Raw genomic sequence first — 21,752 nt, 5'->3', positions numbered from 1 at the left:
AATCGGGGCTGGGTGGTCTCTTTGCCAGAGGTAAACATTGACTTGGCTTTCGTTTGAAAACTTACCCTGACTGTACAGAAGGAGGTGAACGGTTTTCTAGTGATACAGCTGCCTGATCTGGCACACTGAAAAAAGTCATCTGTGCGTTGAGGTGGCGCAGGGGGAAGCAGAGGTGGAGCGGCACGGATCCGGTGTACGGCAGCAAGTTTTAGCTCAGCTCTGATAGGAAGCTGCAGCCTGGGGAACGTGTGAACCATGAGACGGTGACTTTCCTCTGAAGTCATGGGTATTTATTTCTCAGCCAGGAGGCAGGAGGGTCCTTGGTGTCAGCCCCTTCCAGCAGAGTGCTGTTGTTGAACAGATGTGGGCTGCTAATCAAGCTCTCTGGGCGGTGTCGAATGTGTGGAGATTGTTACGTGGGAATGATTGAGAAGATGTTTGGTGTCTGATAAATGTTCTTCCAGTTTTTGCTGTGTGGGGTATAATGTCTTAAACTCCTGAAACTTGGGTAGGCTATTCTAACGCTCAGGAGCTTGCCTGTGGCTCGACTTGGAAGTGCTGCTTTCAGAGCAATGTGACTAATGCCTACTGTTGCCTAGTGATGCCCTTTGACTTGAGCTGGGGTTTTTTAATACTTGTCTGGACATGAAAGACTTGCAGAAAAGCTGCAAACTGGTATTGATTACTGGCTTGTATCTTTAATTGCTTTAAAACTCCTGGGCATTCTGAGGAATTATATAAGATGAGTAGTTGGGAAAACAACATAAAAATTAAGTATGCCGAAATGATTCTCTGATACAAAGCCTTTTTTTTTTAAAAAAAAATCTTTTGACAAGATTTTGTTTCTTAAGGTTTTTGGTGGTGGTTTTTATAGGGTATTTTTATGCTTTAAAAGCCTATGAATCTTAGTTTACTGCGCTGATACTTGGAAGAAATCAATTATTAAAGTGGAAACAACTTCAGAAACTTTTTTGTTTTGGTTCTGTGTTGGTTTTTTTTCTTTCATTAAGGCTTAGTCTTGAAAAAATGAGAAGTGGTAGATCCAGTTTACCAACAAATGTAACTTCATGTCTCTGGGTTATGTTGAAATTTTCTGGGAAAAAAAAAAAAAAAAAAAAAAGCGTGGTTGCTCAGAGTTCAGCCCTGCAGCGTGCAATGCATGTCTTAAACTACCTCCAGAGATCCTCAACTCAAATATTACACCTTGTTTTCTTAACTGTGTCAAAAAACTTGAGCTCTCATTTGTAGCTCCCTGGCTGATCTGCCAGCACACCTTGGATGATGTGCAACAACAAAAACCTGTTCGGCTTAGGAAGGTTTGGAGAGATTTAGTAAAGACGCAGTGAAAGGAAGGCAAAAAGAAGGGGGATAAAGATAGGCTCAAAAGGAGTTTATGAAACATGCCTCAAAATAATTTCTTCCCTTAAAAAAAAGCTTCCTTCCCATTCATCTGAGAATTGAACTTTCTATGCAGCCAAGAGTACTGGAGATGCAAATTACTGTGATATCCAGTCCTGCAGACAAGACTATGAACTGCCTCAAGCACCCAAGTCCACGCTCACAACCTTTTCCAATTTGCAGCCTCAATTCTTAAACAGCAGTATTAGCTCGTCCGCATCCGACATAAGCCTATTCACAACCGGCCAGCTTTTCTTAGTTACATCGTGTGAATCCCTTGCAAGTAAGTGCAGAGACAGAAATCAGATTTAAAACCGCTGCTCCACACAGCTATGTGACTTATGCAGAGGCGTATTTCTAATAAACATACTGCAACCACAGCGCATTACACATTTATATAATTCACATGATGTAAATCCAGAATTGCCTTTAACAAATGTCATTGTCAGATGTATTAAGGACATTTAAATGACTTGAAAAAGCGCAGATAATCCTGCTTACTCAAAAAATTTGCTGGCTAACTAAACGGAAAGTTGTCCTAAAATTTAAAAATACAGGAGAGGTAGTAAATAACTAAGGAAAAGGGCAGCCCTAAAGTCCAGTAAAGTGCCAAATTAGAAAATGACTCAAGTCTTCAAACTGGCAGTGCAGCATTTACAGAGTTAGTTTTCCCCAGGATCTAGTAATGTCATGCTATGGAAGGACTAAATCTTAAGACAGACAACCACATACATGGTGCTGCCTGCTCCATGCCAGCAGCAGCTCCAGATTTAGTGTCTGAGAAAGTCTGAGAGCCAGAATAATCCTATTTAGTTCCGAGAGATCAAACGGGATTTGTAAAAGGGTAACATATCCACAGATTAGTGAAATGTTCTCATCAACAGAGCACTGCACCTCTTTCTTAGCAAAGAAAAGCCCATCAATATTCTCTCGTAATCTAAGCAAGGTTTTCTTCAGAAGGAAAAAAAGCATTTTATAATGCTATCAAAATGCCAGTTGTTTAAGCAAAGTCTGTGCTGATATCAGCTTCAATTAATCCACAGTGAATCCAAAATGATGCACTGATGCAAACAAACCCAGCACACAGCTATATGCCTCACCATACCTGCAATTACAGCAATTAACAGCTCTGAAGAGTTTCCCAGAGCTGTTGACAAGGTCCTTTAACCTAAGGGAAGGAGCGAAACTTCCAAGTCTTCTTCACTCTTAGTTCCTTGTGCTCTGCCACTGCTATGGAAATAGCAGTATCCTTCAGCTCACAACGGAAAAGCCTCCACCCAAGGCAACTGCGAATGAGCTGCTTCCAAAAGAAAATGCAGTGCACTTAGATCATGGGGAAATACAGCTCAGGGGACTGAGCTGACTGCAGCACCAAAGCACCACCATCACCTGAAGGGCAGGAAGGGACCCTGCTGGAGGAGTTTCTGCTGCATTCTATCCCAAAAGCAGAAAACCAGCCACCTGCAGTGGAGATCGTGGGAAAGCATTATCTAAATGGTTACAGCAGACACAAACCGAGTTATCAACCAGACAAGCACCATAAATAACCCAAAGAGATGCACAGATGTTACTTCTGGGATAAGAACAGGGGCATAGTGGCAAAAAACTCTGAATCTCACTCAGCCAATAAAGGACAACTCCTGATATCCTTGAATATTCATTCCCCTGCCCCATAATTTTTTCATCTCATTGCAATTAAGTTTAAATAAACTCAGACATGGGTATTTGAATACCCAATCCAACATTTTTATTTACAGCAACATCCTATCCAATGTGTCTACAGAGTTAAGGGCAGCCAGATCAAGTCGGCTGGCTGTCAAGATAAAAATCAATATGTACATCCCACCACCCATGACTAAACACGACTGCAAGAGAAGGAAGTGCTCCTGAGTTTAGCTAAGACACAATCCCATACTGGAATACTTTGACTCAGCGGATAGCAATGCCTTAAGGGTGCTGTGCTCAGCTGGACTTCTCTTTCCTAAACCGAAGGTTAAACAAGCTCACAGAAATGGACTGGGTGCCAGAACTTGCTACCTGTTGTAACGCTGCAATCCTCGCTCTGGGCTCTGATGGACCCCGTTCAAAACCTGCCCATATGGCAGCTGTGTTGCTGCTGGCTGGCTCGTTCTGTAAATTCTTGGAAAAGTTTCAGTACAGACCTGAAATGAATACTGACAGTGACCAGGCACATCCTGTAACTGCACACTTCCCTGGGTGCTGAAATGAAGGCCAATTTGTCTTGGTAGCTTTAGAGAACGGCTAGTAACAAAATCCTTTATTCTGTACTGAAAATACTTGTCCGTCTTCCTCTTCCCAAGCATGCTTTAGCTGCACATCCTACTGAAGAAAAAGAAAACTTATTTTCTCAAGGAATCTGATCCCCCCCTCCCCTTTTTACCTGAAACAAATAAATATTTGTTTTTATAGCAACGCCTAGTCACACAGTGACGGGTCAGGGCTGAGTTAGTGTTTTCACTGTACAACACACCTTTTACAAACCCACCATCAATACTCACCAGGGACTATAACGGGCCTCATACACCCCCTCATGAGGTGAACAGATTTTTTTTGCTTGAGACAGATTTCACCCTAGACCGACTGCCTGTAGTGCATGGGGTTAAGGATCCTGCGTGTTTATTCTGGAAGCTGACCATTTTATCTCTACAACACTTCGGTTTGGGGTGGCTATCCTTCACCATAAGCGCAAACATTTCTGAAAGTGTCAACCCTCCTTAAAAACCATGGGCCTGTCAGGTTAACATGCTGACTTAAAAGTTGTTCCCCTCTAAACTGATTTCCATTCGTTGTTACTTATAGACCACTGCAATGTACATCTTTGGGATATTAGACCACTTACACGTAGCTGGACTGTGACAAAACTTAACTATTTTCCTGAAACTGTAATTTGCAAGTTTAGCCTTCATCAATTTAACTTTTTTTTTTTTTAAATACAGGAAGTTACTATGGGATTAAATGTATTTACTACAGGTACTGCAAGAGTCTGTATCCTCTGTTCTCCCACTAGGTTGATCTAGATGTAGTTAGTCCCAACATAAGAATGCGTCCCAGTCACTTCCAGAAGACTGATTTAAGAATCCAAACATATTTGGGCCAAAAATCCGCAGTGCTATGAAACCATGAACTTTTTACATTAGACTATCTATGTTCAATAAAGCACTGGAATAAGTTCCAGGAAGCAAAGAGGAACACCATCTACATCCCAAGGCAATTCACAGAACCGTTGGGAAGAACAGTGCAAACATTTTTAGTCAGTAACTAACACTCCGCTATTTCTGTCCTTGTTATTTAAGCCTCTTGTTTCATCATCAGACATGAAGCTGTAAATGATCACCAATGCTTCTCAAAGTGACAGTAGGCATTTTGAATTTTTTTTCCAAAGGAAGAATATTCTCATTTCCTTTCCCTAATCACCAGAAAAACCTGTACTGAGAGAAACAACAAATTCAATCCGAAAGACAAACTACCCCTCTGACATACACAGTGTAGTGAGGTGGGTACAGAAGAGGGGTAATAAGTTGTGTTGATATAAATTGAGATATCCTCTGAGAAAAATGTGAAAAATCTATCTTTACTTAAAGAAAGATACTTTTCAGAGTCTAAATTAACAGTTTCCCTTATATCAACACAAATTAACTTGCCTGCAAGAAAGGAGAAACCCCCGAACATTATCAGGTGTGAATCTGGAAATGCACAAGCTGCCCAGGGTTAATTTTAAATTGCAAGACCACTATTTTGGCTTTTTCCAGTTACTTTTGAGAGGGAAAAACAAGAAAAAGGAAAAAAAAAACCCCACAAACAAACCATGTTTTAGCCCCAACAGTTTGGCTTGACTCTTCTTTATCTTCTCTGGGATATACTCCTCCCTTCACTATAGCATAGTCCAAATAGCAGTTTATTTTAAGCTGAAAACGAAGACTAGGAGATAGCAAGCTCATGCAGTTTAAATACAGTTATCATTCTATACCAGTAAACAAACCTCAAAGCTGCAGGCAGTAAACATGATCAGAACCAAGACTGGATCAACAGCTATAGCACGATTCTCGAGCTCAAAATGACCCCCCCTCCCCAACCAAGCACATGAACACTAAATACAAGTGTACTAGACACCTGGAATGGAAGGGCTGGTGCTGCTGTTACCAAACCCCAAATGCTTATTTTCTTTACATGTTGAAAATGAGTGCTCCTTCAGTATCCACATAGAGTTTCCAAAAATGGATTTATCATAAGATCAATGAGTCTTATTGCAAGAACCTGTCCTGTACAGAATGTTTATCACACATCTTTACACTCGATGAAAGAAGAAAAAAAAAATAAATAAATCAGAAAACTGTCAAATTACCAGGCTAAGATTAGCACCTCACTTCCACAGTTATATTCTGAAGTGACGTATCTCGCAAAGAACAGGAAAAGTATGAAACAATCTGAGATATAATCTAAGTCATATGACATAAAAAAGAAGGTATGTTAGTTAATACTCCACTGTTTTGTAAGATTTTATTTAATTTACAATAAATAACGAATAAAACATGGATATGATTCCATGACTAAATAACTGCATGAATGCTACTGCTTCCCAGAAAATTTCAACATAACCCAGAGACATGAAGTTACATTTGTTGGTAAACTGGATCTACCACTTCTCATTTTTTCAAGACTAAGCCTTAATGAAAGAAAAAAAACCAACACAGAACCAAAACAAAAAAGTTTCTGAAGTTGTTTCCACTTTAATAATTGATTTCTTCCAAGTATCAGCGCAGTAAACTAAGATTCATAGGCTTTTAAAGCATAAAAATACCCTATAAAAACCACCACCAAAAACCTTAAGAAACAAAATCTTGTCAAAAGATTTTTTTTTAAAAAAAAAAGGCTTTGTATCAGAGAATCATTTCGGCATACTTAATTTTTATGTTGTTTTCCCAACTACTCATCTTATATAATTCCTCAGAATGCCCAGGAGTTTTAAAGCAATTAAAGATACAAGCCAGTAATCAATACCAGTTTGCAGCTTTTCTGCAAGTCTTTCATGTCCAGACAAGTATTAAAAAACCCCAGCTCAAGTCAAAGGGCATCACTAGGCAACAGTAGGCATTAGTCACATTGCTCTGAAAGCAGCACTTCCAAGTCGAGCCACAGGCAAGCTCCTGAGCGTTAGAATAGCCTACCCAAGTTTCAGGAGTTTAAGACATTATACCCCACACAGCAAAAACTGGAAGAACATTTATCAGACACCAAACATCTTCTCAATCATTCCCACGTAACAATCTCCACACATTCGACACCGCCCAGAGAGCTTGATTAGCAGCCCACATCTGTTCAACAACAGCACTCTGCTGGAAGGGGCTGACACCAAGGACCCTCCTGCCTCCTGGCTGAGAAATAAATACCCATGACTTCAGAGGAAAGTCACCGTCTCATGGTTCACACGTTCCCCAGGCTGCAGCTTCCTATCAGAGCTGAGCTAAAACTTGCTGCCGTACACCGGATCCGTGCCGCTCCACCTCTGCTTCCCCCTGCGCCACCTCAACGCACAGATGACTTTTTTCAGTGTGCCAGATCAGGCAGCTGTATCACTAGAAAACCGTTCACCTCCTTCTGTACAGTCAGGGTAAGTTTTCAAACGAAAGCCAAGTCAATGTTTACCTCTGGCAAAGAGACCACCCAGCCCCGATTTCCCCCGAGTCATGACCACACCAACTTACTGAGCTGGCTCTGATGCTCACACGGCCAGTAAGGCAGTTCTACAGACATGCCTGGCAGAAAACACAAGAACTCAGCAGAAAAGAAACCTCCTGACGGTTTAACAAGTTTGACTCACGGAGCTGGGCTAGTTATCACCCAACCCACTGCTAGGAAGAGTGAAGGTCTGCATGAGCAGCTGCTCCTTTCAGTGGGCACTCCCCCATCCACCAGGTGTGAAGCAACACGAAATCCATCCCAAGCTGCACGGCTGGGATGGAGAAAAATGGCTGGTGGAAAATGCTACCAGACCCTAGGAAGAAAACTCCAGTTCAACAACTGGAAACCAGGCTACAACTGAAAGATAGACATGATACAACAAAACTATATAGCCAAGAACAGCTTTCAGTGACTGTTTCAAGAGAATTTATCCTACATCCTGCCACTAGCCAGAAAATCTAGTGCTCACACAGCTTAGTATCAAAAGAAATCCTTCAAAGAAATCTTTGTTGGAGGTTGTTCAAATCGTGCCCTTTCTAGAAAAAGTATTCTGACCAGTCGACACAAGAGTTAACACAGTTCAAGCCACATGCTCTTTTCTTTGGCTTAATACTTTTAATTTGGGTAAAATGAAACAAATCCAAGTAATTCTCTCATACTTGGAGGCTGGGAAAAGGGATAGCAAAAATTGCCTTTGAGTTAAATAATACAATTAGACTCACAAGTAAAAAAAATACTGTGGATAAGGCTAAATTCATTCAAGTGACTTTAATTACAAGATGATTGTTAAATCAATTTAGGCTGAGAAAACACTTTCTAAAATTCCGTGTTTAAATAAGACTTTAAAGGAGCAATTTACAAAAGAAGACAGTGTAAAAAATTACTTCTTTTCATCTTTGTAATCCACAAAAAGCCTCATTTTTGGAAGCTAAAGTGGACCACTTAATAAAGGCTTAGTCAGCATCCAACCTATGAAAGTGATTAAAACATTTTCGCTCTTAGGAGTGTAGTAAAAATAAAAATAGCCAACACTCCAGTTAAACCGACATAAAAGCAAACACATCAGCAGTGAAAGGTGGTGTGTTTTGAGGCATGGAAACAGGTGATCATTTCTCTGTATCAGTTTCCATATGCCAAATTTGTTGTTTAAGAGGTATCTGGGAGGCTTTCCATGAAAGTACAGCATGTTACATCCACACAGAACGAGTCCCTTTTTCAACAGCTGGCTTCTTCCTGAGGTTACAAATGGAAAGCAGGTAACCTCATGTCAGGAACCAGTCTCCCAGCAGAGATCTAAACTAAGAGGATTACAGGGTCAAAATTCCAGCAGATGGAGAAAAGGTTTTATCTGCACATTAAAGAGGCACTGGAACTCTTAGATAACAATTTAATTATAGAAAAAAAAAAAAAAAGAGAACAGTTTCTTAGGCACTCAGACTTCCGAGTTGAAATTTTTCACTTTGTTTTCATACTTCCAAAAGTCTACACTGCAGTCAGCTGCTCAGCAGAATATATTAACACATGCAGAGCTCCATCCTACTGCAGCTAGAACGCTTCCCGTGCCTTCCAGGCAGGAGAAACGGAGGTAGAGTATTCTGACAAAACACTAGCCTAATTAAAGATGACAAAAGCAAGATGTCCAGGTTGAAAGCTGTATCTCAAAGAACCAGGGAATGGCATGAGCCCAAAATGCTCAGCATGAGGCACTTGAACCATTCTACTGTTTTATAAAAAAAAAAGCAGAATTCAGCTGGGCAGGAGAAATCTTCCTTACATAACTATCAGCTACTTTATTTCACCTTACATAACGCAAATCTACATAAACTTCTCACAGCATCAGTCAATGGTTTTGTTTAAAGAGACATTAAGTTCTGTTTTCTGTTACCTTTTCCAAGTCGCATCCAAACTCTGTAGGGCTGTGTGAAAAATCAGTTAAAAAAGGAACACAGATAACATCTAAATGCTCCTTCACCAATGAAAGAAACTACATATGGGATATTTCATCTTGGAAAGAAAGTGTGGAAAAATTCAGGTATTTCTTATAGCCTTTCCTCACTTTACAACTGGTATTGCATCATCAAATAAGGTGTTTAGAAACAGTGTAAAAGCAGCAATGATTTTGACCAGAACATTCTTCTCCGGTGACTTCCCAGCTAAACAAACCTATTTATAAAACCAACCAGGAACAATAGGAAATAGCACCGTAAGGATTGTATGAGATTATGAGACACTATTGTTAGGATGTATTTTTGCATTGTGGTTCATTTCACCTCTCGTTTCTGCTGGGAGAAATTTCTTAAGTTATGTTTAAATAAGTGCTTTTACTCTGACATTAACATCACTAGCATGTGCCAATTATTATTATTGTTAATGCTCAGGCAAGACAAGGATTTTCATTCTGGGCTTCAATGCCTGAAAAATAAATGTCTTACGTGATCAGTTAACTGTTCCAACAGAAGGAACTTCACAGTTTACTCAAACATGATTAGAAATATTTTCAGTCATCAGAATATACCAGCAGAGTAACGTACCGTGCACAGTCAACAGGAAATAAGGAATATCTAGGAAAAAAAACAGAATTGTATTGTACCACTCATCTGTTCTTCCACCCCTTCCATACAAATGGTAAACTAAATCACCATAAGCCTGTCAGGCAAACTTATCATTTAAGTGTTCTATAAAGACTAGAACGGTTTCTCCTAACGAACTCAGTAAAAATCACTGATTATTTCACTTGGATAACCAGTTACTACAATTCTCAAAACTGAAGTGTTATGTGCAAGATAAAAAAACGGCACTGTGATGATCCCTGGTGCAACAGTTGCTGCAGTAAGAGAAAAATCTTTAAAAGTAAAAGGAAGTCAAAAAATTTTATTCACACCAGAAACACAGACTTCAATGGAATTTTCCTTTATCAAAATAACCCCATTATGGTTACTTACATCTTTGCTGTAAGAGAACTGTACAATATATATATAAATATATTTAAAAAAAAAATCAACTTTTGTGCTTCCTTAATATTAATCGTCATCATCTTCCTCTTCATCGCTGATCACATATTTCTTATGTTTCTTACTTGCTTTGTCATCGTCCTCAGCTTTTCTCTTCCCAGAAGGTTCACCTTCCTAAAGGCAAAAAAAGGACCAAAAATACATCAACACACTTCGAACATAAAATAAACAACACAGGAGAACAACAAAAAGACCTCAAAGTCTTTCCTGTAAAAAAAAAAAAAAAAAAGCTAAATTATTAGTTCTAGTTTTTCCATTTTGTGCTCCTGTGACGCAGGACTTGCTTCTGTATCAGCACTTTTAAACTCGGCCAACGTTGCTACCAGTCCCAAACCCCAACCTGAAAGGGTCTGTAATACAGCTGCAGCTCCGTTTACCTCCACGGACATGCAGCCATATCTGCTTCAAACTGAACTCTGGCATGGAAGTAATTTATGTCATAATCTGGATTTATGGCTTGTGCAGTATCATTCTCAGCAAGCCTTACGAGCACGGGCAATTCCTAGAATCCGTAGGGAATTTTTCAACTTGCAGATTCTTTCTCTTCAGGCAGCCTGTGTAGCTTTGCTACATTTTTCAGGCTAGTGACACTTGTGTGCCCTGCATTAGACCTACTGAAGCAAAGAAATTCAGTAAGTGGCTAGGCATTTTGTTTGTGTGTTCATTTAAAAATAAACAACCAACTCTCTGGCATGAAGGAAAAAAGACTGATGAGAAACCACTAGTACTGAGAATCGACACCACAGCTGACAGTCCAAGAAATAAAATAGTTTAGGAGGCTTCAGAGCTGGTCAAAGGAACTCAAATAATTAATTATCTGTTGGCAAGCAATACCATAATGACTTTTATAGGCTGGGTGCCCAATTTTCAGCACCTAAATATAGAGTCAATAGATTGATTTTTATTCCATGTGAATTTACACCAGTTCAGTTTCAATCATCCTTCCAAACATTTTAAATCAGAACGCTATGAAAATGCTTAATCAAACCACAAATCACTAGTTGTTAATGCAAAACTCATCAATTTTGACAAGAACAGGTTGGTAACACAATTGCTGTTTAAAACGAGTAGTATCTTTAAGAACACCCTCAGGTCTAAGTAACCTCATCCCTTTTTCCATGTGTTGGTTTGGGGGTTTTTGTGTTTGGTTTTTTTTAAAAGCAACAGATATTACTTGGATTTTTAGAAGCAGCAAAGACAGAGTTTCAAAACTCTTAACAAATAAAATTCATTCAAAGCATTTTATTCGATATTAACACACCAAATAAGAAATGGTGAGAATCTCAGGAAAGAATTTTAAGAACGGAAAATAGAAATTAGTAGGGGTGGGAATCTCAGTGATAAGAGTGACAAGCACTCAGAACAAGCATCCTCTTGTAATCTATCGTTAAATGATTCATCTCTCTGTTTAGCAGAAGATCCCATTAACTACACTAACAGCAAAACTACTCACTGTGTGGTGACAGTGTATTAATAATTGACATTTTCAGCAACGGTAACAAATTATTACCAGGACAAAGATTTGTGCTGTGTTGTTGACTGACAGCCACGTAAAAGCAAGCCAGTGTACAAGGAGCTGTGTTTCATGTATTACAAACACCGGACTTCCTACGTGGTGACTGAAAGCAGGAGTTTACACATCACTGGGTTTTTCTTGTGATATTGTAGCTCCCCTCCGTGGCCCTGATGGGAATATCACCTTCAAGTCTTGTAATTTTAAAATGGAGGCTCTCGTTCCTCAAGCAGCAAAGAAAGGCTGTTGACTAGACCTTTTCTCCTGACGCTGCTGTAGCATGAACTAGTAGTGTCTTACAAATAAACAATTCAACTCCTACGAACAAACACTAACAGAGCCCACAACCCTACAGTTTTGTCTTCGTGCCTCACTACGGCCGTCTCCAGGATTACGGTCATATTTTCTGAAATATTAAATTTTCCGCAATGCACAATAAAACCCCAGAATCCATGTCTTTAAAAGAAAAACTAATTTCTGCTTCATATCACAACGCCTATCAGTGCAAAGACTCAGCTGACAGCATAGGAGGAGCAGTATCTACAAGCTGGGAAATCAGACACACCTCCCGAGAAGTTTACAGGGAGCAAAGTATTGAAACGCAAACGAGAGCAAACTCACTCCTTCAAAAATTAAGATTTCTTACGTTATAGAGGTTTGCGTCATACTGAAAACTACGTCCTGTATCGGTCATTTTATTAAACACGACTTTGGAATTTCAGCAGCTGTGGTAGCAGAAGGCTGATATGCATTCCTTCACTAGAGGACCAAACAGCAAGCTACGCTGCAAAATTACTCTTTTAAGAAGAAAAGGATGCTTTATTATGGAAGGCTCGAAAATTCAAGGATAAGGTTCTAGCCACTTCAGCAGCTATTAGAGTAGCACGCTATATGTGACTGTAGGAAATCAGCTGAAAGAAAGCTTAGTTAATGGTTTAACAGTTAACTTCTTAATTTCTCTTAGAGGAAATGGTGATATAAAGCATTAAAAATTATGCCGTAAGCTTACACTGACCTACTCAAACCTTTTTAAACTTCTCCACGATATTCTATGCATAAACTTTTAAATAAAACATAATTTACAGTAAAACAGAACAGGAAGATTAATCAAACTAGCATGGCAGCGTTAGAAACACCTCTCCTAACCTACAAGGTAGTAGTAAGAACCTATTAAACTAAGTTAGTCTGTAGTTATTGTTCTGGCACATAAGCGAAGGTGACTATCAGAAGAGCTCAGGTGTGTCCAAACTACCACTCCTAAGCCATACTTGGTTGGAGAGAAAAGCACACACAGCTGCAACTTCAGGCTGCAGTTTTGTTGATCAACAGCAAGATTCCAGTAACACAGAACTGGTGATGCCTAAACCAAAGCAAACTGATGTGCTACTCAAACCACGTAGGCCAAGCACCCAACCCCACTTCAATTGCCTTTTCAACAGGGCAGTGGGAAGCCAGGGAGCCAGTGTCTATTGCCATTTGCCAGGAATTCCAAAATCCCCCTCTTCTTTCAGCTTCCCCGGGTACACAGGAAGTGTCCTATGGCTCTCTGCCACAGAATTTTCCAGTGAGGAGCGTGGGTCAGGAAAATAAGACTGCACAGGTACAGCTGATATAGGACAGAGTCCATATACTTCCTGGTTCCACTTCCATCACTGGATGAAAAGTTTTCATCTCAGAACGGTTTCTGTCCATTTTGAAATGTGTTACACTGCAGTTCTGTATCGGAGGCGACATCACTTGAAATGAACTAAACCTCAAGAGGTGATATACACAGAGATTCACCTGTCTACATCCAGCAGTGGTAAATTACAAACCAATAGAACACAATTTTAGAAGAGGAAAACAGCACTACTGCTGTAGCTAACAGTTAACTTGAGCATGGCCTAATGTTTAGGATGACACTTGGGTGACAGATAACATCTCTTTAGCAAGTGACACTAATGCTTTTTAACTCAGTTGTTTAACTCTTCTATTTAAAAAGAGCAGAAATACTATTGTGAAAATGCTTCCACTACTTCCGTAAGAAACAGGAGAGGACCATGTAGCTTAGGAGACAACACTGCACTAGAATTCCAGTATTAAGTCTTTTTACTCCTTGCATAATTTTGTTGAAGTCGTTTTACATAACTCTGCATAAATTTTTCCATCTTTAAATCAGCAGTAACAACAGTGATCTCCTTTGGGAATCACTCAGGTCTATGAACTAATGCAGTGTATAAAAAAAAAACGGTGATTAATTACCAGGGAAAGCAGGCCAAGTCAAGTAACACATTTATCACAGCATAAATGAAACTATAGAAGTCTCAGCTTTAAAAACTAGATTTAGAGCATGAACTGTTCCTGACTGAAAACGAGTAGCTTAATAAAAAAATCCTTACCTCATCACTAGTAAGTTTCTTTGCCTTGAGTAGTCTTTGTGTTTTATCTTCATCTGAGCCTTCATCACTGTCAGAAGAGTAGATTCTAGCACGTTCCTCTACAGAGAAAAATGAAAAGACAAATATCTATCTTTATCCGAAATTGGTGAGGAAGAGAGAATATTAAGAATAATTTAGTCCCACAAAAAGCTAACTCCAGAGTAAACAAAATAAACTTAAACCGAACTGAATTCGTGTCTCCTCATGTATCAGATGAACTGGCAAAACACAATCTTACCAAGACTCCCATGAAATGAATCCATCTGAATCACACAGGCCCTACTTACGTGCTGTTAAGGTTTATTATTACCTCTGATGCCACCTTTGTATCTGTTTTTGATAGCTGCTAGACTGATTGCGTCATCTCCCTCATCCTCTTCATCATAGCGATCAGGTTCTAAATAATTTGCACTCAGACCACGCTGATGCTGCTTCTCCCGCATCCTTCGCTGCTGAGATTCTCTACGAATGGAAGCTCTTAATCTCTCCTCTTCTTTCTGTCCAAAGGAAGAAGCAATACGTAAACACTGAGGGGAAAAAACCAACCAAACCAACTGAAGAGCACCTTGTATTCTGCCGTGGTTTGGGAAGCAATTTCACAGCAGTGTAGATTGTAAATATTCTGATTTTTCTGCAATCTGTAAGGTTAAGCAAACTGCACCCCATGGCTGACAACTCTCGTCTGTAACTCCAATATATACTGTTTTTCATAAAGTCATAAAATATTCAGAAATGTTCAGCTATATTGCAGTTGTGATTTTTTAGACCAAATCAGCAGATAAGACGAGTTCCACGCCAAAAATACCTTAATCATTTCTGTGCGCTGAGACTCTGGATCACGACCTGCCATTGGCAAAATACGGATTTTCTGGGTCTTTGAACATCTATCTGCTAGAGACAGAGTCATCTTCCTGTGAGTGGCACTGTCCGTAGAGTGTGGCCTGTTAAAAAATTGCTACGGGTTAAATACTTCTTCAAGGAACGTATTCTTTTTAAAGGACAATGGTAGGGCCAGCACACAAGATTTTGAAGATACATCTGCACAAAAGTAAAATAATAATTTTTTTTTTTAAATGTGCATTGTAATAGCTCCTGGAGGCATCAATTCCTCTCTCATCAAACCATCTGCAGTCCATTACCAGCCTAAATAATCATCCCCACATATCATACCTATATCCCAAAAGGTAATCATCATCTTGTTAACAACCCTGCATCAGAAAAAAACGTTAGTTTCAGGCAATATTGATGTTTTTTCTGATTCAGATGAGGACTCAAAAATGCAAATTAAAATTTAAAAAGTACATGAAGCCTACATACTGCAGTGAATGGCATGTTAACCTTTCAGACTGTGACATCTAATTCAGGAAAAAAATCTTACCAAAATACTGACTTTGGAAAATAGCACATTCTTATCAAAAAGTTAAGCTTGGAAGGTTTATGAACTGGTATCTCTAATCTTTATATACTAGTTACAACACTTAATTGCCAAAGCAGTATCAACATTTGATATAGAATAGCATGTTTACCTGAAGGTTAACTTTGTCTTGAAAACAGCCTGTCCTTGCAGACCTGTCCCTTGCCTGATAAACAAATGGTTGTGATCTCCCTGAAGTGGCGCCTTGTACACGTCAAAGACCTCATTGCCCAAGTGAAGAGACATGCTGAAAGAAGATTCATATACCAGTTATTTGATAAAGCCATTACAGCCTAATTTTTGCCTCATTTATAAATGGAGAAAGCCTTCATGTTTCCTCTTTATATATAGCAAACAATTTTATTTCAATCCAAACTAAGCAGAGCATAAAATTTTCAAAGCACCGAGACTGAAATAATTTCTGCTGTGCAGAACTGACATCAAAGTTTGCTGACCTTACAATTTCACAGTAAGAACAACTGTATTCCTTCAACAGCAAAAAGTCCAAACTAACCTTCCATCTGACCACTTGACTATCCGTGCATTGCTTTCTCTTATCTCATTCCCTTCCTCTTCTCGTCGCATCCGCCATCGTATTGTGTTTTCTACCTATGGGAAGAAAACACTTTTTCTAACTCATAGTAAGGAATACTGTGGTAAAATATACCCTATATAGGTCAAGGATTAGTTAGAAAGGCTAAATAATTTGCTGCATGATGTAAAGAAATGAAGGCGAAATCGCATTTCTAGGTGAAATGCAGCTGTCAATCTTTTTTAAAATTTATTACTAAAATGGATCAACTTTCCTCAGTGCTGAGCTTTCATAATCTGAACCGTAACTCAAACCACCATTCTAAAATGCCTGAAACAGACTGAAGAAATGTGGCTAGGTGAGTGTAGAAGAGGAAAAAAAAATAAAATTTAACATTATACCTTGAGTTTTAACCTAGTTCTACCCTCTTCATCAAGCATCTCCTCATCTTCAAATTCATCTTCATAATACTGGGGATCAAAAGGTCTGCAATAAATTATACAATAGAGTCTTTATTCTTCTAAAAAATAATCCAGGTTATTCCAGTTGTGCACAGTAACAGGTGCTTGAAAGGTTTAAGTGATACACTGCACACAACAGCAGGCACTGCAGCTGTGAGAGCAGCATTTCTGCAGTAATGTCATTTACTGCATCGATTCTACACCACAGGAGGCCTCCCCAAGTGTCTTCACCACCATCAATTACAGCTACTTTAACATTCAGACCCTCTCAGTGGCTCTAGCTAAAGGAAGCAAGTCTGCCTTGGAATATACCGTTTCCTTAGTCTCACGACGATGAGGTCAGGGTTCAGTCTGGAACAAATCATGTACAATATTGTACAGAGAAAATAAAAAGAAAAATTACCATCTTACAAATGCAGCAAATTAGGGATTTTCTAAGAGCACAATCTTTGTGGGTTTTTAATTTGAATCTCAACACCAACCAAAGGGAAAGGAAGATGAGGTTGTTTTTTTTTCTCTCTTCCTTCAAAAAACCTGATGACAGGGGTGGGAGGGAGGTGGGGGAAGTCATTCCCTAGCCTCCTTCCTAACAGGTTCCAGGCTGCTGCAAGGAACGAAGTGATAAACAGACTCTGCTGCTGTACAATTCTGTTTCCAGTCCTGTCTGACCCCCAGAGATCCCCAGGACTTCTCTGATTAGAGCCACTAACCGGATTCTTAACAGTTCTTTCCTGAAACAGTCTGTAGCATGAAAGCCAGAAGACCGATTTAACTAACATATAACAGAAACAATGCTACACTGCCAGCTCACAAGACACCTGTTAAACAACACAATAAAGTTGCTTAACAGAACACTGAAGAGACAGATTTAACAGCAATTTGCTAGAAGTGCTGAAGGTGGGCATTAGGGCCAAATCTAACATCACAAAACAACTCTCATTTATTTTTCTTCTCCTTATGAATTCCAGAAAACTTCTTTAGCTTGGGTTAGGTAAACAGGAAAATAAGTAACCAGCCTCTTCATAGTTTAACAGTTTATTTAGCACAGACAAAGAAAAAAGGGCTTATTCTAAAATTCAAAATTATGTTTCTATCACTCAAAAGGGAATAAAGATCCTGTGCGTTTGGCTTGTAAATCTCTGAGAGCCAGAACTTATGTTTAAAATTCAACTGATAGCACGTGCTTTCAATGAAATATTTTTGTTTTGTTTTTAAAAAACAAAAAGTTACTCAGTCAAGCTTAAACCCAAGCTCTTAAAAAAATTACTCAGCACTTGGTTAGATAAGAAAACTAGATACTAGTACTGACAGATCACAACCGAAATTAATGTCAACCTATTTAAAATATGGCCAACATAATTGTATTACTAAAAAAAAAGCAATAGAGGGAAACACTAAAAAACACAATTACCTGGGCTCCACGCTAAGGAAGTTGGGCAGCTTCACAAAATACAAATCGTTACCCAGGTCTGTGTTTACTTTTGGTATTTCTACCTCTATTCTGGTCTCTGGAATAGGCTCTTCCTCCTGCTGTTCTTGACTCAGTCCATTCTCATCCTAATGATAAAAAGGAGAACAGGAGCATAAGGGAAAAAAAAAAAAAGTCTATCTGGCTACTGTTGCTCTAATAAGCGCTTACATTTTGCTTAAAGAGATGTCATCCATATGCACAGAGACCAGGAAGCTTAGGGTAAAAGAACTTGCACATTTTCAGTGAAAGCAATTCAATTTAGCACTTCCTCATGTCACTTAAAGTGATTTCAAATACCACTGCAAACTCAAGAGACCAAAGACAGTAAGGAAACAGCAAAGTAGCTGACACACAGTTTTCAGCTGAGCACTGGAAAGTACATGGCCACAACTTTTTCCCACATAAAAAAAATGTATTTTTATGTATTATCATCAAGACTCAAAATTAAAATATTTGTCAAGCAGCTGTACTAAGATACCAAAGACAGCTATGATTTTATATTTTATCTCATCACAAACAAAACTACTCATATTTCTTTCAGGTATAAGAAGTGGAGCAGGGATGGAGGAAGGCAGACAGCAATATCACATGCATTCATTTACGTATAAAACCTTAATAATACTTTTAGCTAGTGCAAAATTATCAGTAATGCCTACTTAATGCCGATACTCTTCCTTTCATTAAAATTTTACCAAACTCAATCGGTGTTCTATATTTCAGAGTGGAATAGCATGTTAATTATTTTATTTCAGAAGTCAAGTCTACTCACAATGGGCTGCCCTGGAGTTGGTGGCTTGTCTTCTCCGTCGCTCCCTGAGGAAATGTCATCTGCACCTCCAAACAGATCCATGACATCTGCATGCTCTTGAGCAGAAAAAATACTATTTTAAAATACACATATATGTGCACACATGCCCCTACATGCAAGCACACTCACAGAGAAAAAGAAGAACACATCCTTCACCTTTATTACCACTTAAAATTACCTACAGAAGTTAAAAATTGAGAATGTTTATGAAGCGTACATTATTCTCTTATCTTGAAAAACAGTTTTCATGTGTATTTTTAAGCTAAGGATTCAAGGTATGTCTTCCTAGAAAGGGTCTATCAAAATAATCTAGGTGAAAAATAGCAACAGAAGAATTAAGAGTGTAAGATCATCATTTACTCAAGTAAACAACTTGAATATATGTAAACAGCAACTTCATTACACCTTCTGGAGGTTTTACTTCTCAGAAGAACCAACACCTTTCTCAGCCAGCTAAACATCACAAAAACCAGTACAGGTTCTCTGGGCTGCTCTGATTAGAGGCACCACTCCTTAACATCTTCCAGATAAAATCTGTGAAACAATTGCAAAAGAAAAGCTCTGTCTCTCATGGAGGAAACTGAAAAACTGATGGAGGTAACTAGAGATAATCAGCAGAAATACAACGTGTACTTCCCCCACACATAATTCTTGCTGTGCTGTTTTGTTATTTCCATGGCACTGTAGTTAAACTGTGTAGGAAGCACTATCAATTTTATCAAGTTCCGTAGCAGACGATCGGTGCGTTTAAGATGAGGATCAAATGAACCAAAAACCCCACAAAACACCACCACCAGCATTTACCTTTCTGTCCTTCTGTATCACTGTCCACTTCTGAATCTGATGCAATCGGTTTCTTTCGCTTCATTCGCAGAACTTCATCTTCACTATCACTGCCCCTTGCAGACTCTACAGGAGAGCATAATTATTCTCAGCAACTTAAAAATTTTGTTCCACATATTTTAAAATTCCTTTGTATTAATAAGTTGGTTCAGATGAAAAGGAATTTAAAAGTGCCACATTAAAAAAAATTACAGAAACTATTATTGTTGAAAGCTACAAGATTAATGCCTTTACACTGAGGTCTGTATCGTTTTAGGCCAATATAAATGAAACAGTAAAGAGAGATCAAACCAGAAACCAATATGCTGTATTTAGTCCTACCAGATTTATGCTCTTGGTCCTCCTCATCGGAGTGCTGGGCCCTTTCATCATCGTCAGAGTTCTGCATCTTCTCCTCGTCAGAATGCTGGGCCCGTTCATCATCGTCCGAGTTCTGCATCTTCTCCTCATCTGAGACCTGCGGCCTCTCCTCATCATCGGAGTTCTGCATCTTCTCCTCATCTGAGTTCTGGAGCCTCTCCTCATCATCAGATATCTGTGGCCTTTCATCTTCATCAGAGTTCTGCACTTTCTCCTCATCGTCAGAGTTCTGCTGCCTCTCCTCATCATCAGAGTTCTGCTGCCTCTCCTCATCATCAGAGTTCTGCTGCCTCTCCTCATCATCAGACTGATCACTTTTGTCCTCCTTTCCCCACTTCTCATCCTCTGAATGTGCTTTTTCAGAACCATCTCCCTCGGAATGATGACTGCCTTCATCTGATCCATGCCCATGATCATCTTCCTCATCGTCATGTGCAGCTTCTGAAACACTGTGCTGGTCCACATCTGACTGATCATTGTCTTCATGCTCAGAATGTCCTGAAGCTTCAGAGCGATTGTAGGATCTTTCAGAGTGGTTATCACTCCCTGTGTGATGAGATGCCCCTTCATCCTCACTGTCGTCTCCAAATAACTCCTTATTACTAGGTTTTATTGCCTCTCTGTCATCATCTTGGTCACTGTCACTTCCAGAAGCATTACTACCAGAGCCGGCATTCTCCTGATCAGAATCAGATTCAGATCCAGAATCGGAATCTGCAGAACAAACATCAGCTTTTCAAAAGTTACAATGTCCCTACAAGGATGCACATAAGATGAAGGGCATTGCTTTAAAAAAACCCCAAAAAACAACAATCCCCCCCCCAAACCTAGAGAAAGAACACACAGAGAACTGTAAGGAAGAACTGTAAAAGTTACCTAGAACAATAAAATGTCTAATAAAGGCACAGCCATTAAAAGACACAATAAAAACTGATGGATGGCACATGAAGTTTCAAACCAAAAGCTATTATTTAAGATTCTAAAGCCGTAGAAAGAACAAGCAATTACACAAAAGCAAAGAAAATAAAATTTGAAATAGCGAGGACTTAAAAAAGTAAACACATATATATGGCTTATAAGATCCTACAAATCTAAAACTGGTATCATGTCTTTAACCCACATTAGTTGTCTTACATACGCTGCTACGTTACAATGGAGCTACTCCTGAATGCTTGGTAAATGCCATTTCAAGCAGGAAAAAAAAACCCAGAAACATCTGCGCTGAAAAATAATTGACAGAAATTGAGCCAAGCGTTTTAAAAATACACAAATGACTTAAATCGGGAGGTGTCCCATCACTTTTCTTTAGATGCTAATGACAGCTAAAACTTTTCCAGATAACAAGGGGCAAACAGGGAACGCAGCTTATTTTCATCATCTCAAAGCCAACCAGCTCTAAGCAAACATATTATTGAAGGTTACCAAACTCAGAACTACGATTTGGTTTTGTTTGGTCCCATCGTGGTTTTCTTTGGCTGAAGTGCTGGAAAACAATCACTGCAAGCCGCTTTTTCACCTAGTCCCAGCTGCGAGAGCAGGGTCTTTACTTCAGAGCCCGTCGAGAGGAAGGCAGTCCCTCCTCCAGGGCTCGGAACGCCCGCACCGCACCGAGGCGCGTTTAAGCGGCGGACAGCCACCGGAACGCGGTTTTCTTTGCCTCTCGGTCAGAGAAGCAGGTGTGCCAAGGAGCCCGGGCAGTGCCCTCAGGAGGAGGTGCGCTAACCCCTCAGTCTGCGGGTCAGCATCACCCGCCCGCTCCGCTCCATCTCCCGCACCAGCCCGGCTGAGGGCTGCGGGAGGCACGAGGGACGGGAGGGCGGCGCG

The 21,752-nt window shown here is 39.6% G+C and overlaps 1 protein-coding gene across 1 annotated transcript; it reads right to left on the bottom strand.

The window, feature by feature from the left end:
- Positions 1–9,949: 9,949 nt before the first annotated feature.
- Positions 9,950–21,694, bottom strand: LEO1 (LEO1 homolog, Paf1/RNA polymerase II complex component). Its single transcript, XM_026856089.1, has 12 exons — positions 21,652–21,694; positions 19,890–20,660; positions 19,530–19,634; positions 18,687–18,781; positions 17,858–18,003; positions 16,387–16,471; positions 15,968–16,062; positions 15,566–15,700; positions 14,845–14,980; positions 14,350–14,536; positions 14,001–14,098; positions 9,950–10,223 (listed from the first exon to the last, which is right to left on the bottom strand). The coding sequence occupies exons 1-12, from the start codon at positions 21,692–21,694 to the stop codon at positions 10,119–10,121; spliced, it is 2,001 nt and encodes a 666-aa protein (XP_026711890.1). The 3' UTR covers positions 9,950–10,118.
- Positions 21,695–21,752: the final 58 nt, after the last annotated feature.

The sequence above is a fragment of the Athene cunicularia genome, assembly GCF_003259725.1.
Source record: "Athene cunicularia isolate RWA chromosome 10 unlocalized genomic scaffold, athCun1 chr10_part1, whole genome shotgun sequence".
NCBI classification, from domain to species: Eukaryota; Metazoa; Chordata; class Aves; order Strigiformes; family Strigidae; genus Athene; species Athene cunicularia.
The sequence above is the reverse complement of the archived record's forward strand: the minus strand, read 5'-3'. Positions and strand labels throughout refer to the sequence as shown.

Bases quoted from the DNA above. Each gene is read 5' to 3' on its own strand.
- LEO1 (XM_026856089.1), bottom strand. From the start codon at position 21,694: ATGGAGCGGAGCGGGCGGGTGATGCTGACCCGCAGACTGAGGG. The intron at 19,635-19,889 runs GTAGGACTAAAT...GCTCTCCTGTAG, and splicing joins GGACCAAGAGCATAAATCTG to AGTCTGCAAGGGGCAGTGAT. The intron at 18,004-18,686 runs GTGAGTAGACTT...TTTTATCATTAG, and splicing joins CAACTCCAGGGCAGCCCATT to GATGAGAATGGACTGAGTCA.